Source organism: Petromyzon marinus, chromosome 14 (assembly GCF_048934315.1).
Source record: "Petromyzon marinus isolate PM22_M1 ecotype Great Lakes invasive population chromosome 14, UKy_Petmar_22M1.pri1.0, whole genome shotgun sequence".
Classification (NCBI taxonomy): Eukaryota; Metazoa; Chordata; class Hyperoartia; order Petromyzontiformes; family Petromyzontidae; genus Petromyzon; species Petromyzon marinus.
This window is the reverse complement of record NC_133680.1, coordinates 9828737-9847296: the sequence shown is the minus strand read 5'-3', so window position 1 is coordinate 9847296 and position 18560 is coordinate 9828737. Positions and strand designations below refer to the sequence as shown.

Here is an 18560-nt window from a genome sequence, read left to right as displayed (position 1 = left end):
TTAAAGCTACTTGACAGTCCAATATTCTCTTTCACTCTCCAAATTTTAATGATTGTAATTTACTAACTAAACCCATTGATATCCATCATGGACAACACGTGCCTTTCTAATTCATAGAGGATAATAGGTATACATACATATTTTTCAAGTTCATCATCGTCATTGTCATTGATCAGCAAACTGTTATATGAAGGCCTACCCAAGCCATGGCCATCTTTCACGGCCCCACAAGGTAATGATTCACCCAGCGTGCCCCCAAATCATTTCGCTGGCCCACGTAGACGTAGTATCAGGCAAGCTCCCTCCCTTGGAATGCACTCCCTCGTTATTCTCAATCACCGGCCATCCCCTCTTTTAGCGACGTGCCACAATTGTGGGTAATATCCATGACTGGCATTTAGCCAATTACACCAGCACATAACAATCATAAATTATGCCACGGAGTCTCGAATGCCTACTTCAGAGCAGGCAGCACAATTGGGTAATTCGAGCAGATAACGCGGTGGTGGAAATGGAGCTGTTAAGTCAACGCAGACTGGTTCATTCAGGAAAATCATACTGACCTTTACACCATTGAGCCATGTTTCGATTAAATTCATAGCTGGTGCTCATTTGTTCACGAAGCCTTACTGGGTCTCAAAAGATGTTTCTTAAAGTTCCTTCTTGGGATTTTGGGTCAATTTCTTTGAGTTGGCATTCTCACATTCTCTGCTGCATATTGTAAGAGCCAAGATACACCTCAGGGCACGCTCAAATGCAACACGGTTTTTTAATGGATGTATTGCAAAGCCCTCGGGGGGGTGGGGGGGACATAGGAGACTTGCTCGACAATCGTGGTGCTACAGAGACAATCCAACCGATAGTTACACATTTACATCATAATTCTGGAGGCCACGTCTCACCTTCGTACAATGTTTGATAATAAATGAAAAGAATCAGGCAGAAGCAGAGGAGATCTTTCTTCGGGCACACAAGATGAACAAAGCCAACCAATTCTCCCCATGGACTAAGAGCAGATGCAGCAGCATGGAAAACCAAATATGCTCAATGGCCAACGTGCACATGATATCGCGGTGTCGTTGTTTCCTTTCATTCTTGTTTCTCTGTGCTGGGCTGCTCCTTTGAGCAAACCTACAAGTACATCTGCACGATGGTCCCATGCCCCTTCTGGAAAAATGTGCCGCATTCATGTATGTTTTCGAGCAACACGTGTCCACCAAAATTGTACTCTACTTTAAAACAGTTAAAAATCACAAATTGTGTCGTCCGTACAAAAGACGAATTAACGGGTTTAACGACATATTTATATGTACGTGATCTAACCCAATAATATTGGTCGTGAAAGCCTGTGTGTTAAACTGAAAACGAAAGTATGCAGCTCTCACCAACGCCGAAATGTCAATTTAATTCCACGTCCTTCACAATTAATTGGTTAACAACCCAATAAAAGCGTGCACCTTATTGCGCATGGGACCACGCCACTGCTTTGATTCGTCTCAGCACGGAAAAAACAAAACGAACATTAACAACGCTGTGGTGGCGATGCACATGGCCTGTAATCCAGCACTGTGGAGGGGGATCAAGGGGTTTTGGTGGATCACCCCTTCCCATGGCCGGCGAGGTGCAATACACTTGCTCGCCAGCATAATGCAGAAGCAGCAAAGTGTGGACTGATATCATCCGTCTCTTCTGCGTGGGATAAGAGTGTTGCTCCCCCTCGCATGCGCAGGCTTTCTCCGGGTGCTCCAGGTTCCTGCCACATGTATAATGAAGACTCACTAATATGCTGAAAACATCTTCGCATACAGAGAACTGCAGCGGCAATTGTTGGCTCAACGCTACACAGCCTTCCAGGTTATCTGTGGTTCCTCGGAGAGTGTGAGATGCAATTTGCATGAAAGACGCGCGATATGGAACTAATCATTATATTACACGATTTTTATTAACTCACTCTGTCTGTTGTTGTTGTATCCTCAAATCTTGTAACTCAATTTTAACCCACTTCCCAATGGTATTGACTGTAAACTTGGTCTACTTATGTCATACTGATGACAATACTATATTATCATAAAAAATAAAATAATCTATATTTTAAAACATTAATTGTCCACTGTCAACTCACGTTGGCTGTGATTGGCCACGGTCCCTTACATTGTGGCAAGCTTCGGGGCCACTTCCTGGAGTCGTGGAGTTCTGCCATTACTACTAGTACGGTACATTTCATAAAAGCGTGTTTTTTTTAAAATACTTTTTAAAATATTACTTATTTTTGTGTTCAGATTATACAAATATAATGTTGTAAATGCTCATCCACATGTGTACCTCCGATTAGCATGGTTGGCTATGTACGGTGCAAAGGAAGTTCAGCATACGTACATTCAGATAATGTGCTGATCCTTGGATCGGTTTGCAAAGTGAGCTGCACAAGTAAACATCCATCGTGTTCTTCCCCACCTTCCCCTCAATCAAGAAAGGGTGGAAATTCCAGACGAGAAGAGTATTAACCTCTCCTTGCTGCATAGCCGAAATCTCTCAGTTGTAAAAAAAACACACAATGGAGCACCTAGAATAATTGTCACAAATAAATAATAATATAGGAATATCCGGATTGTGATTTAACTCTAAAAGTGTCACCGAGTCTGACTTTTTCTGGAAGGTCCTTCTCAGGAAACGTGGCCCGATATTCGATGGAGCATTTTGCTTGTGGGAAGAAAAGAACACGTGAGTGAGCGGACGACTCCTCAAAATATGCCCAGGCAGGTCGGCAAACCTACGTTCCGTACGAAGTTATTTCCCAAGCAGAGGCCATACGCATTGCGATGCATTTTCCTAGAAGGATATAAAGAAATAATTTCACGCTGGACATTATGAAAGGCCTTCTGAGAAACCCCCACACTTCGTCAGGCAGATAATATAAACATTTCCACTTGGAGAAAACACTTCATTTCCATCACATAGACTTGCTTGTGAATGCATGTGCTGCTTGCTTAATACGAATTCAATGCTATGCAAGCTTTTGCAAAAGGGCCTTCTCATAAAGAGACTAATTTAAACAGTGTTTCGTCCTGAGAGTGACCTTTCAATAATAATAAAACGAGCCACCACGGCTTTCGCAAAGGTCATGGATACACACGGTGCACTAGTTTTCAGTGACTTCCTATTGTGTTTCGTTCTGCAATACATTGGTGCACTTTTCCCTGGGTATATGAGAGCGCACCAACCTGTTACCCCAATGAGCATGGTGGTGCACACTTGTGTGGACGAATGAGTGAATGTTTGTGTTGCACGAACGTGTGTGTGCCCGGGTGCATTGTGGGAAACTGCGAGACTCAGGGTGTTGTGGACTCACCTCCCCATCAACGGGAGGCAAGGAATGGTGGTGGTGGGGGCTAATGAATTTTAGTGGAGGGATGCAGGTAAAGCTGATGAGTCAGATGCCTCCTATGACTTCTGGTTCCAGGTGCCGGCTAAAGTCACCCCTCGGGATAGAGTCATCTTGTTTGGTTACTTTAATGCCCGGGTGGGTCATGATGCAGGCGCCTGGCCTGGAATGGTTGGAAGGCATGGGCCAGATCAGCTCAATAGGAATGGAAGGAGGCTGCTAGATTTTTGTGCAGCCCATGGGATTGTAATCACTCTTACAGCATCAGCACATCCACACAACATCATGGCTACACACCAGGTACAAGAACATCTGCTGGACTCCATAGTGCGACCTACCGTGGAGCTCATCTGCCCACCAAAGAATGCTTCGTCATCTATAAGATGTCCCTGCCATTCTTCCACTGCGATGATGGGTGCCCGCCGAGGCCCCATTCAAACCCCCAAGAGCCTGGTCTCTGCTCGCTGACGGAGGCTGCAAGCGAAAATGTCATCATCGCTTGCAGTTGGGGTTGACATTGTCCCCCCCACCCCACCCCACCCCCCCGCCATCCTCCTTCCTCATTCCGTGGGGAAATTGGCGAGGTTCAGGACTGTGGCTCGTGCGGCTGCAATGAATGCATTTGGTAGGTGGTCCAGACCTGCCCAGAGACACTGGGCTGATGGAGGTGTTCAGGCTACCGCGACGCGCGTGCTCACGCTCACCTGCATGGAGGCGCCCTCGACGCGTGCCACGTACGCAACGCGGTCCATCAGCGTCACGGTGACGGGCACGGACACAAAGAAGCCGCTCACGAAGGCACGCAGGTAGCGCCTGCCCATGTTCGCCATGGCGCGGTGGCAGTCAAACACAGTGCCGGGCTTTGATGGGGGGGGGGGGGGGTGCGGAAAAACGGCGAAAAGATTGAGTGGTGGGATTAGTGGAGCAATACATTGAATCAGAACCCGACTCAGCATCAACATTAGGCTACATTGATGCTTTGAGTAATGGACAATCAAAGCAGAAATTAAAAAGGTCAGAGTTTCGCAACTCAAGTGCTTGAGGAATATATGACGCAGTTCATTAATTTGGCATGTTCCAGCCCTGAAAAGTAAAAATTGTTGGTTTCATGCACATGTGACATTCTTAGCAGGGAATAATTTTACCAGGTAAGGCCCACTCAGGCATCGAGCTCTCTTTCAGAAGTGACCTGGCTACAAATAGAAACTCAACAGAGTGGCTTATGTCGACATTTATAGCGCATCTTTTTTAAATGTGGAGGGGAAAAACCAGAGGACCCAGAGAAAAAATCCACATGACCACGGGGAGATAGATATATGAACTCTAAATATTGAGCAAGTGTCAGGTTCGGGCTCAAACCCAACGACCTCCTGTATACCAGGGAATGTCGGTAACATCTCGTCACAATGGCGCCCCTAGAAAACAGAGGCGCCCGTGAATGGAACATGGGACGACAATGCCCAGAGGTTAGAGTTCATGCAACAAAGCCAGTCTTCACCGAGTTGATGACGCAATGTACGCAAGTATTTGTAGGGAAATGCTAAAATCACGTTCTATTATTTAGAGTGGACATTAAAAGACATGTGCCATCACTGCTGACAGAAGGCCACGGCATCCTGGTGTAGTGCTCCAATTCAATGTTGGCAATGAAATGCAGGTGACAAAAATAATTACTGGAATGTGTCATTATATAAAATGGGTCTCCCAGGTCTGACTGGCAAAAAGGCAAATACATCAAAATTGTATGTTACGTGATTAACAAGTTACGTCATATCTATTCATAGTGTGTTTTATAGCAGGCATAAATCAGTCTGTACTGTCATTGAATAATACGTGTTTAAGTGAAAGTTAGATACTGTGACATTATTGGCAGGAACAGGTCACAGTGTGCCTGTATCATGGGCACAGTTCCAAACCTGCTATCAGGACATCTTAAAATGAACTGGCAATTACTGGTCCACTGGAGTGTGTGGTGCTGCTACCAAATGCTATTCCTGGACACTCATCCCACTTGGATGCAGCACCTTATTAAATGTTTGTGAAATTGTATAAAAAAATATAATGAAATACTGAGTCTGCAGGGTTTCTCTCTTTAAGGGTATTTAGTTTATCAATTTGAAAAAATTAGACAGGAACATCTCACTGAATGTCAATACCATTTCAGTAAAGTCTTGCTTTGGATGTTTGGCCACTAATTTTTTGATCACCATACACTTGTTTGGTTTTGGAAATAAACAACAAAGTTGAAAAGCCACAATATATTGCAAATTCCCTTCAACCCTTTCCCATTCCAAAACGTCTGCAAAGTTGCAGGGTGGGACCCATCCACTGGTGAATCTTGGAACTTGTAAGCGGTTCATGCTTACTTTTATTTAGAGAGGCATAGCGCCATAGTTTTTAAAGATATTGTACTCACCGCAGAGAACTATAGTGACAAGACCGCACTTTCATAGCTGGCGCCAAACTGTGCCACACGCCCTCCCACATGGCCTTGTGGGAGCCTCGGTACTGATATACTTATTTTATTTTTTCTTTCCGATTCCATTCTGATTATGTATACCTGATGTATACGTCCATCATCGGAGTGGGCAAGGGTACACACAAATAAGCCATCAACCTACGTGCGCAGTGCCTCCAATGGCATCTCACTGCCCATGCAGGTGCGTCCCGCCCACATGATCTCAACACAATCCACCAACCTCATCTCAAAGTTTCTCTAATTATTGACATGTCCCACCATGACTTTTTTTCACTCATCTGGAGGGCTGGAATTTGTAATACTGGCATGGTGTACTGTGATAAATGCCCATATATTTTTGCCAACATATGTAGTAGTGTCAATTGAAATTGCTCGCGTACGCTCATTACTACAGATCACTCTTGAAAATGAAGTTGGCCTGGTCTCCTGAGTTCTCACCTGGTTAAACAAAACAAACTTGCTACAGCATACACCAAAATATTGTTGCTCCATAGATGAAAAAAATCAATAGGTTTCCACTGAGGAGTTGGAGAAATAACTCGGCTTATTCAAATCAAAACTGCCTAATTTTTATTCGAATAAGTAGAAAAATGTTTTTTATCATAAAATAGCTGTTTCATCAGCTGCCACTAATAGCATGGCATACTGTTATTAATGCACTGGTTTCAGAGTGGACTGCCGATTACCAGTATTTGTTAAAATATAATCAGTCACGCGCATCTTATTTCAACTTTAAACGTACAATAGTCACTGCATCCATCGGAAATATGGTGGCATCTACAGCTTTCGGCCATGATGACATTTTGACAATGAGCCCTATACATTCACGTCCCGCTCGCGAATAAGGCTTTGTGAAGAACACGTCATGTATTTTTTTTATTTTTAACCGGTCCTCATTATTCTACAGTTATTTGAATAAACGGCGCCTGCTCGACGTCCGAAGTGCACGTAAGACCAGTGAAAATGCATACGCAGGAACTTATCTTCCTGAAGTTCAACAGCTCTAACCGGGAATAGCACGCAGCGCGTTACACTTTACGAGTCATCTGGGCTGCCCTACGTGAGACTGCAGCAACACAGCCATTCAGGCGTACAACAGTAACTTGCATAATGGGGCTCTATAAACAACAAAAACATTACATTGCTGGCTAATTAGATAGACAAATCAAAGCAATGCTAGGAGGCCCCTATCATTGTAATAACACATTGTGCCAATGGCTGTAATGTGTAATGTATGTTGTAAGTGCCCCTCTAGGAGGTGAGAACGGGCTTGGCAGGCTTGCGTTGGCAAAAACAATACCCATTAGCGAGTCTGTACTGTGATTAAAAATGCATGCTTTATGATCATTTTATTACGATCATATTGTGGGGTGCTGTTATTGTTATCAGCCCATGACACATGAAGCAATGTACCATTTCAAATGTTTATTATGCTTTAATAACTATCACATTATCATGCACTGTCTGTAAGCTAAATGTGTGCAGCTAAATGTTATTCTGCTACTGCCCAGTGCAAGTGAACACAAAATACTGTCTGCGACTGCTTTGTTCCATTTGGGGGCTTAAGATGATCGTTTATTCTACGAAGAGGTAAAGACCCACCTAACTTTGATATCCACTGCTGTAGACGGATGCAAATTTTCCATTTGCAAGGCGAATGTGTTTTATTATCCTTCTTCCAGTATTAGCGACGTGTCTATTGTATCGCGAATAACAGAAGCGTGGATCAGGCACGACGACGCCATGATGTCACCGTCTAATTACCATTTGTTGCTGCGGGTTTATTTGCTTATCCAGCATGGTGAATTTGCTCCACGCATGTTCCAGTCGGGATTTTTTTGCAGTTGCGCCTGTGTTTTATAGTAGCACGTGAAGTCCTTTTTTACGCCAAGGAGAAAATGCACCGATACATTCATATCACAACAATTCATAATTGATTTATTTTGGCTCGGATCGTGCAGGCATGTTAATTGGAGCAATAACCATCCGCCACCCAAAACAGCCAAACAAATCAAGTTGTTAGCATCTAACCCAACACGAATCAAACTATGAATCGTATTGGTCGTGAAAACCTCCTATGAAATAATATTTCTATAAAATGTATTTCACAGGAAACACTCGTAGTGTTGGTCGTTTTCCAGGGACCATTTTTTGTATTATTAATTATTTAGGAGTTTGACTGTCAGGTTACAATAGATTACATATAAGTTATCCAGTATTAATGTTGGTATACAATACTGGCATCCACTAGGCAAGGAACAATTAATTAATGAACAATTATAACGGATTCCGATACTCATTATATATGCATTGTATTATACGTGTAAAATCTAAAATGAAATATTCATGAAATGACATAATTTTTCACTCAAGCAAGTGCAACAAATGAGACTGAATGAGATGGAAGGAGACAAATGAAATGAAGGCAGACAATACAAATTAATAAGTACAAGCAAAAAAACAGATACTTGAATTAAATCACGAACCAGAACTTGTATTGATGTATATTGTTCTGTACATACCTACATATTACATAGTAAACACAATGCAATGTTATCACCTACTGGAGATCATTAACCCACAATTATTTTCAGCATTGATTTTCATGAGATATAGTCTATTACACATACTTTCTAATAATGCCCCACTAATCTTACAACTATGGCTCAAATGTCAATAGGAATTAAGAACATGCATGAGGTCCAATACAGCACTGCACCAGTTAAGAGTCATTAAATAACAAAAAACGGATTTCTAATCAATGATAAATCAGCAACATATTACAATGACAATTACTTTTACAATAGAGTGCCTTCATTAATGCCTAGACATTATTTATATTATTAAATACAGTATAATTGCTGCAAATAGCCGTGTAGATTTTATTGGCAAAAGTCATCTGTGGGGGCTTAAAAAATGGACTATTAAGGAGATGCACTACATTGCCTGAGCCGTGGGCATAAAAATCCACAACCATTACTGTTACATGCTATAGTAGTTGTCATTTATTTAATGATTCGCCCAAAGCCTTGAAAAATAAATGCAATAAAATATCTGGTTGATTTTGTGTCTGGGAAAATCATGCATTGTTCATCAGGCTATAATTTGCCTAAATTACTCAAACGCTGGAATATTGAGGCCATTATTTTTCTAACATTAAGTCCCAGGGTGGCATAAACTATAATCTAGAGGCCGGCAAACAATAATCTAAAATAAAAAAAACAGGCAATGATAATTACCGAATACAATACTATTCAGCCATTTCATCAGTCCACTGCTAGATGAAGGCCTTCCAAAACTGTCAGTCATGGGCGTCATTTGACAATACTTCATCACGCTGGTCAGTGTGGGATAGTAAGTGAAGAGTCCAGGGCCAGTTCATAAATCACTCGACATTGTTAGCCGTGTAAAAAAAAAGGTCGAACTGATTTTTGCTCAAATGAGCGTTTGAAGCGGTGTTCACCTCCTTATTTATAGCCCTGTTTGCAGTCAATTGGAGATATTCCACAGTTCAATGACAAAAAAACACTCTCCTTAGAACAACCACTGTCAACTTCCCCACAAAGTGTTACTTATTTTTAGCATATATTTCCCAGAGGGATGATGGGCAGATTCAACCACCAACCACGACTTGAACTTGAAAGCTTCCGATTGCGAGCCGCTCGCTCTGCAGCCGAGCCACCTTGCCCCATGTTGGCCATGGTCATAAATCAGGTCGCCGGGTGCAAAGTATCGTGCACTAAGCAATGGGCCATTTATCCATTTGGCATCTGAAACCTTAACCTGTTAACACAGAAATGCAGATACAATACCTGCAGGTATTGGCCGAGTGCCAATCAGTAGGCCTCTCTCTGATCAGTGGGACTCAGATCCTGCATTACCCCACCTCACTACCATGAGCACTCAGCACAGGTAATCACTCATGGTGTTGTGTTAACATTGAGCCTGCATACTAGGCACAATTCAGGGCTGTGATTAAACGGAAGAATTAGTTTGTCTTGCTTGACTATGTATTTTTTTCAGTTGTCTTTTCCTTTGAAGTCTCATTTGCTCCATTGCCCTAAATGTAACTTTAGCATTGACGTTGTATATAATAGAATATTATTAAAATAAACAAATATTAAATGCATATAGCATAACCATAATAGTTGATTCTAATTATTAAACCAATGCAACATTATATGACTACTGCATACCAAATGATCCAAAATTGAATGTGGAGTATTAAGTTTACATAAATGGTTGTGCTTGTACAAGCCTGAAATCCACTGAACTGGAGATGAAGGTTGGTAGAGCACTGAGAAATGAAACCAATAAGTGCTCAAAACAACCAGGATATGAGGTACATGAGACTGCAGAATAAGTATGTCGCCCATGTGGAATTTGAGCAATTTGGGTAATCTGGAACCTCTGGGCGAGTAAAAAAAAATACATCCATTCCTAGTAAAATCCAAGTTGAATGTTTGTTTTACCAGCAATTTTTCATACTAGTCATTTTATGTTCTTTATTGAATTTCACAAGAAACAGGTTTTTTTTACTGGAATGTACCTGTATATTTGTAACATTCCACTTTAACCACATGCTGCCATATTTACCAACGCTCCAGATAAGAGTTTGGGTCTTTGCGTAATTTACCCTCCAACTCCTCTTCGCTCATGACCTCATAACCCACGACTCTTATAATCCGTGACCTACGGGACCGCCAAAAAAACCATTACCCGCATCCCTATTCTTATGATCCACAATCACAATAAAGATTTATATTTATCGGGTGCTTCAATGCCCCAGCATTTCAAAGTTCCTTACATCTCATCTAAATCATTCCAATTTTCAACTGTAGTTTGTTTTAGACTAGGGGGCCCCTGATGACAGCCGACCCTGTGAAGAACAAGGTGTGGCAGCACCAGAAGGCAAGTGGCCATATCACGGCCCTTTCAGAATTTTCCAGCCCCAGTGCAGCTTCCTATATTCCAATTATCCGGGGGGTTAATTTCACAAATGGAGTTGCGCAAAAAATTAAACCATTGTCCACAGGTTAACTGACATGTTTTTCATTGTGTTGCTGACAAAAGCAAATAAAACGTCCGTGAATCTTCCTCACTCGCATTTAAAGACACTTGAATAAAATACACTGCTTTGCCTGTGAGTTAAGCTGTGCCCATTGGCAGAGGTCAACCGATAAGACGCAATTCTGTTTCAGTGTGAATGAGATTACAGTACAATCATGTTCTAAATCCATCCAATGCCGATACGGGCGTGGTTAAGTTTAATTATTTCACCGCTCACCGTCTTCCGGTGGAGTTGTAAATCTGTTCCAGCGGAAGTTCTCACAACCCTGAACAGGAAAACCCCACATTATAAATTGCAGCTGATAGCTGGTACGGAATTTTGGAAATTCCTGACAGCGTGACCTCGGCGAAATGGACACCCGCTTAATTTGTGGGTAAATCAGTGCCCCTTTACAGATGTCAATGCAAATGCCCACTCAAATATCCACTCAAATATATTGCCAAATGCAAGAGTAAAATATAATCCAAGGATGTATCACAGTCGCTGGGTGGCGAAATCTTTTGCACACTCCCTGAAATACTAACACCCTTCCTGCTGCTGCAATGAAATGGCCAAAACGTTTTGCTATAGTTGGTGGTTTAGTGCATTGACGTCACACGATCACGCCTCCCGCCTTCTACAAATCACCTTGCACATGCATCACCACTATTGATATTTCCCGTGGTTGTTTCTGCAGCCTTGTACTCTTTTAGATCACGCGAGTTTCTCATCGTCTACTAAGAGAGATTAAAATTGGTTTGAAAGTAAATTCAAAATGTAAAGGGTCAGTCGTGATAACACGGGAGCTGGGTCCCATTCACTACCACAGGAGCCGGGGTCCCATTCACTACCACGGGAGCCGGGGTGACATTCACTAACACGGGATCCGGGATCCCATTCACTACCACAGGAGCCGGCGTCCCATTCACTACCACAGGAGCCGGCGTCCCATTCACTACCACAGGAGCCGGCGTCCCATTCACTACCACAGGAGCCGAGGTGCCATTCACTGCCACAGGAGCCGGGGTCCCATTCACTACCACAGGAGCCGAGGTGCCATTCACTACCACGGGATCCAGGGTGACATTCACTAACACGGGATCCGGGGTCCCATTCACTACCACGGGATCCAGGGTGACATTCACTACCACGGGATCCAGGGTGACATTCACTAACACGGGATCCGGGGTCCCATTCACTACCACGGGATCCAGGGTGACATTCACTACCACGGGATCCGAGGTGCCATTCACCACCATGGGATCCGAGGTCTCGCCGCGAACCGTCGGCTTCCCGTGTCCGGACCCCGCGCCGCGCAAAATCCAAAACTCTCCGTCCCGAGTCCGCTGAGCGAGCGAGCAAAGCAGTGGGGGGGGGGGGGCAAGGGGAGGCAGCGCAGGCGAGGGAGGTCGCCTGTCGCAGTCGGGCAATCAACCCCGGGGGGGGGGGTGGAGGGGGAGGCGACGCGGTCACCAGCGGGAGGGGAGTTTTTAAAAAATCAAACAGAGGAGACACGAAACTCGTTCGAGTTGACCTCACCCGCAAAGTGTTCCAACAGGGAGTGAGGGGGGGGTGAGGAGAGGGGGGGGTGAGGAGAGGGGGGGGGCCCGGGCTCTGACCGGCGACGACAGCCGCCGACTCCGCCCCCTTACTCGGCCCCCCGTCAGATTTCCCACCACGAATCGGCAACGGCCATTCGATAGCGCGCCTCTCTATTGGCCCGCGCAAGACGTCGACCAATCGGGGCGATGCGGGGCGTGGGGGCCGTGGTGTTGTTGTTGTTGGCGGGGAGGGAGCGGGAGGTGAGGCGAGGCGGGCGATGTCGATGCGAGCTACGAAATGTAGAGTGACGTCAGTGCGCGTGTGAGAGAAGCTGCGGCCATGTGTGTAAGGGGAGGGGGAGGCGTCGAGCGTGACGATTGACTTGCCCGCCATGTTACGTAGGGGTGGTGGCGGGGAGGGGTGGAAATCGAGGTTATTTTGTTTGTTTGTTACACTCCCTTTCAGGCAATAAAACAGGAGGTTTCTAGATGCTCAGACACCAAATAGATAGGGCCCAGTCTCAGCACCAGTGTCAGACCAGAGAACGCCAAAAGGCGAACAGTACAAGGACAATGTCACTATCAGAGCATGTATAGCTCGGGTGAGCAACTATAGAATGCGACCTTTTTGCCAGTATCAAGTATTAAAAATAAGAATATGTTTGATCCTTGCTGGCAATAAAACTGGCGTTTGAACATCTTAACACCGGTTTTCTTGCCAGAAAGTGTAAAACCTATTCTTTTTTCAACTTAATTTCATTGGGGGCCGTCCATAAATGACGTCACGCACCTGGGGGTCAGACATTTGTGACGGTGTGTGACGAGGGGGGGGGGGTTGAGAAATGTGACGTCACATCAAAATGCGCAACTTTAAATAAATATAGAATTGTTATAACAACATTAATTTTGATTAAATTTCATTATTAACTATTTGATTATTTAAATGTACTAAGGTCACCTTTTATTTATTCCATGAAGGAGCATTTTTGCTTCTCCATGGGAGAATGGAGAAGCATACATTTTGAACATTTTTTAAATAATTGTTATTAAACATTTTGATTCTAATGATTCTACCAGGGTTTTTCATTCTGTGGAATGAATGTGATTGTTGTAATTTTACTCTCCATTTTGCTTCGTTCTACTACAAAGTTTCAAGTATTTTTTATAGTTATAATTACTTTTAATATTTTATAATTATAAGATAATTTCAATATAATATTCTGAACATCTGCAATTTTAGTTAGACGTTTAATATTTTCAAGTGAATGTTATGCTAAATTTCAGCTTTCCAACGCCTCCTTTTTAATAAATGTTTTCTCCTACAACATCAGAGTGCAGCGCCACATTAAATACGCACTACAATGACAATAGTTTAAAGCGTTTTGAAGCACGTTTTGTTTTCAAAATGGAAATATGGTTTGGGGGGGGGCAGAGCTTTGTGACGTCATATATGAGGGGGGTCTGACTTTTTGTGACGCCGTGTGACGAGGGGGGGAGGGGGGTCAAAAATCGGCCAAAATCGCGTGACGTCATTTATGGACGGCCCCTTAGCTGTGACAACGATTGACATGCTTGCTGATCTATGCTCAGTACTGTATCGCAACTGACACCTGTATTCAATAAAGCACCTCTATTGATAACCGCAACGTCCAAGCGTGTGCTCAGTACTGCGTTGACACACTTTTCTGTTAAACACATTCCTGCGGAGGGAGCTGGTAGGAACGTTGGGTTGCTCGGTCAATGGCCAAGGTCAACGGCGGCACCACGTGGTGTATTCCGCAAATATGCCCGACTGGAGGGCGGGCACAAGGCGGCGTCAGTAGGTTAAACGTTGAGTTTTATAAGGGCACCACGGGGTGACCAGCCCCTCCCCACCCAGCCCCACCCCTCCCACCCCCCCACCCAGCCCCACCCTCCCCAACCAGCCCCTCCCCACCCTCCCCACCCAGCCCCACCCCTCCCATTTTTGGATGCACGACGGACGGACAGACACAATAATCCCCTGTGGGCTGGTGTAACCAGGAGGTTCCTACCAGTAATACTGCACTTCACACTTCAGTATTCTGTTCATTATTCAAAGTGACACTTCTCCATGTTCGGGATAGTGCTTGAAACACTTTTCGGTGTTCACCGTAGCAGCACTTCATACTTGCTCGTTGAGATCAACACGTTATAACGATTGTAAAACAAAAAAATAAGGGTTTAAATCCCCATCCATAATATATGCAATGTTCAATCGTTTCTCGAAGCCACCGGCATCCCCCTGGATATTCTTAGCTCTTTCGGTAAAGTCACGTTGAAGGGAAACAATAAAATAATAAAATATATATAAAACAATAAAAATTCTCACGACGTTTCGACCATAACACAAACGGTCGTCATCAGGTGTGTCGGTTTGCATTAATTGTGTTATGGTCGAAACGTCGTGAGAATTTTTATTGTTTTATATATATTTTATTATTTTATTGTTTCCCTTCAACGTGACTTTACCGAAATAACTAAGAATATGAATTACTGCAGTCACGAAAGCTTTAACTCAAAATCTCCCTGGACCTTAGGATGCAACAATCCATGTAACTTTACATAAACTTGTACACTCTGAGTGAGGTAATGCTACACTGCCCTCTACTGTCCAAGATTCCTACTATACCTTTTTTATTTTGCTTGGTGGTCGCCCATACAAACCCTACTTAATCTCCAAGGTTTGACCCGATCCGGTAGCATTTGGAGTGATTTGGCCATAGGTGGTGCACAAGCACAATTGAAAAAAAAAATCTCACCACATTCGTCATTAACAGTGCCTCAAACATATAATAGACTGACGTTTGTCCTGAAGGTGACTTTTTTTTACAAACAATGACTGAAGCTTTATCTGAAGGCTGACACTCAGGCTCATGCAAAATTAAGTGTGCTGTTTCCTGTCTCCTTTTACCCCAAATGTCTCTGCTGCAGCTCTGAAACTGCAACTTTTCTAAACGATTTCTGCCCGTCTGTGTCATTCGTTCTGCCCTTTCCACTCTGTGAAAGAGCCATGGTCCCAAAACATTGGCAAGATTATACACAGTACTGTATAATTTGTTCGGACATGTGAATGATGAATGCGGTGGGTTTATTAATTTATTTTATGTACTTGCAAGAAAAATGACTTGGTATGCGAAAAACTCATAAATTTCACTGGAAAATTCTGACATTGTGAGACGTTCTATGGTAAATATGTATATCAATAAAAAAAAATTTTAATCAAAATAAAGGTTTTTGGGTTAGATCGCGTTATTTATAAATGTGTCGTAACCCTACACCACCCGACACGGCCAATCAGCAAAAAAGTGTCACGTTGACAAAAGACAAATAATTCACTACTTTAGCCCACCGGTGTGTTGAAGAGTGAATCCCCAACATTTACACTTTGAGTACGACGTTTCGCTGGTAATTACATCCAGCTTTCATAGAGCAAATCGCCAGAATGGTAAAGCCCTCACTTGCTCCCGGTCTTAAATAGAGCAGCAGGGTGACGTCATCATTTAACTAATTCAGGTGCAGTGATATAATCGATTGGTAATCAGTCAATGGTTATGATTAGTAATGAGTTGTAGATTAGTAATCAGTTGTAATGTGTGTTATTGTGATTATACGCTACGTTAGTAATCCGTTAATTAGTATGTGTTTCCCCTATAAGGAATTGTAATATGTATTATTTAATAATACGCTTCCAGGCCGCACTAAGCCTGTAGCTGTTAGAGCGATTAAAGTTATTTGTATTTATCTCAATTTCAATGGATTCTCTAATTAGTCTTAGCCAGTAATAATTAGTTTTACACAACACTTCAACGTTTTCAGAATCAATTGAGTGTCCTTGTTGACAAGCATGTTCTGCCACTGCCGACAGTTGTGTTTGAGATAATGTAATATTTATTTGGTGTTATTTTCGTCTTACGCTGATGTTACGTCCCGTCTGACCAATATAGCATCTGCCACATAAGCAGTTAAAATTGTGTTTGCGGGTCAAATTGTTCCATTCTAATATTCATAATTAATTCAAGCCTGCAACACGCTGCACGCTATTCGACTCAAGAGGCACGACGAGTAGGAACCACAAACCAGCGGTTGAGACAGCATCCACGCCCAGAGCCGGCACCAATCCCCCCCATCCCCCCAAAGCTCTGCAGTCTTCTATATATAGTGGGTTCTGATCAGGTGCACACCGAGACTTGGAGGCAACACGTTTATTTACTAACACACCCAGCACTAATCAAAGTTCCAAGATTAACTATGTACATTCCGAGCGACTATGTACATTACGGGTTAACTACGTAAGGTGGTGCCCACCATCCCTAACCACCTAACCACTTGAACGGAATCTCTATGTGGTTGAACCAGAACAGCCAACACGTCGTCGGGTCGTTTTGTGTGGCGACCGAAGAGCGAGGATAGAAGAAGGCGACTTCTTTCCCGGGTTGAACAGCCACGCTCCCTCTCGGGACTCGGCTTCTATCTCCTCTCGATCCTTCGCGGAGGCTCTGGGTCCACATCACGTGGCCCGCTCGCCCCCTTCTGGGGGTCCCCGTGCCCCCTTGTCAGGTCGCGTGCTCTCGCGGGTTCACACAGACTGTCATGTCCTGACCCGACCTCCGTGACATCCGGAATCTGCCCTCTCGTGAGCCCTTATGTATAGTGTATAGTACACCCACTATCGCCACAGAACGGCTCATTTATGTCGTTACATATATAGTGGTGTTATCAGCCGATTTGTGAGTATTTTCAAATGGAAGGAATCCAGAGAACCACGAGAAAACCCACATTTGCAAGGGGGCAACACTATCCCAGGGATGGGGAATGCCTGGCCTGCGGGCCGTATAAGGCCCGCGAAATCATTTGGTTTGCCCTGCCAGGCAGGACTCGAAATAAAATAAATCTAGGAGCAAACCTGGCAAAGCAGTTGCGAGTAGCAACATCATCAATACCAGCTAACATCATCACACGCCTCACCAAAGAGAAGCAGTTCCAGCCATCACATTAGGGGTGAGTTAATTAAATGTTTGACCAAATATAACAGGCAAATTTTTAAGTTGATAATTTTTTTATGGCCCGCGAATGACGTTATAAATATCCAAATGGCCCTTGGCAGAAAAAAGGTTCCCCACCCCTGCGCTATCCCATACCGAAAGAACAGATTATCAACCGTTGGCTACGTACGGTGCGAACGAAGTTCAACATACATGCATAAATACACAATCAGATGGAGTCCACATGAGACTGTACCGCCTTGTCTTGGCAAGCCAGGGTATGGTACATCGATGCCCTTTCCCCGTTCAGGGTTGCGAAAATCAGAACCAATTTTGAGGCGGTCAATAGTAGGGAGACCGGGAATGCATGGGACATCGGGGACACTTTAGTTTGTCCAATTTCCACCATTGGGTTAGAGCACGGAGATACTTTAACTTCATTTATACGTTAAAACGTTATTTGATTCGGTTAAAATGTACAGTATATAGTGCTGTTAATTATACAACACGTTTAGTCTGTGGCACAGGATATTGCTCAAGAGTGGCTTCCACGCGGAAGCCCAAAATGCGGTAGTGGGGATATCTCTGTCGAAAGCCACCAATGATCGTGGTGAGCTCCACATGCACACAGCTCGGTGTCTCGCTGTCGGCGAGACGATCAGCAGCGCACCCCGAGCAGCTGATCTGCCAGGCTGAACACACTCACACCTGAGCAGGTACGTGTGAACTTGCAGCCATTGAGACTCAAGGCGGAATGACTGTCAAGCTTGGTTGAAAGTTCAAGATTGATATTCTTTGACACGGATAAAATTTCACGTTTGACAAAAAAAAACACATGGCACGTCATTGTTATTTGTAACTTTTCACAAAATGTATTTATTTTAAAAGGGTAATCATTACGAGTAGGTGTCGTATGTTAAAATAACCTTTTTTTTTAACATGATACATTCGGTCTTATGCCGTTAATTCTGATTAAACCTGCTGCTTCCTCATCGCTCACCTACTTTTGTACTTGTCAGTAATGTTTGTGCCTTGTGCATCATGGCAAGCTACGTAATTATGCTTCAGAATCCAAACAACACACGTCTGCTGATGGATGTATACG

At 43.6% G+C, this 18560-nt stretch overlaps 2 protein-coding genes across 3 annotated transcripts in view; one reads left to right on the top strand and one right to left on the bottom strand.

The window, feature by feature from the left end:
• The window catches only part of IMMP2L (inner mitochondrial membrane peptidase subunit 2), a 258807-nt gene that overhangs the window by 224508 nt on the left and 15739 nt on the right, over positions 1-18560 (bottom strand). Inside the window, exons 1-2 of one of the 2 annotated variants that reach the window (XM_032954089.2) lie at positions 12451-12545; positions 4087-4242 (exon numbers count right to left, since the gene is read on the bottom strand). In XM_032954089.2, the coding sequence (XP_032809980.1) occupies positions 4087-4212 (126 nt within the window). In that variant the 5' untranslated portion in view covers positions 4213-4242; positions 12451-12545. Of the gene's footprint in view, positions 1-4086; positions 4243-12450; positions 12546-18560 lie in introns of those variants that run through there. The other variant, XM_032954088.2, reaches the window with a different exon arrangement.
• LOC116942323 (protein kinase C delta type-like) overlaps positions 18025-18560 on the top strand; it is a 38894-nt gene continuing 38358 nt past the window's right edge. The window contains exon 1 of the mRNA XM_032954085.2: positions 18025-18171. The gene's annotated coding sequence lies outside the window, so the exon portion shown is untranslated. The remainder of the gene's footprint in view (positions 18172-18560) is intronic.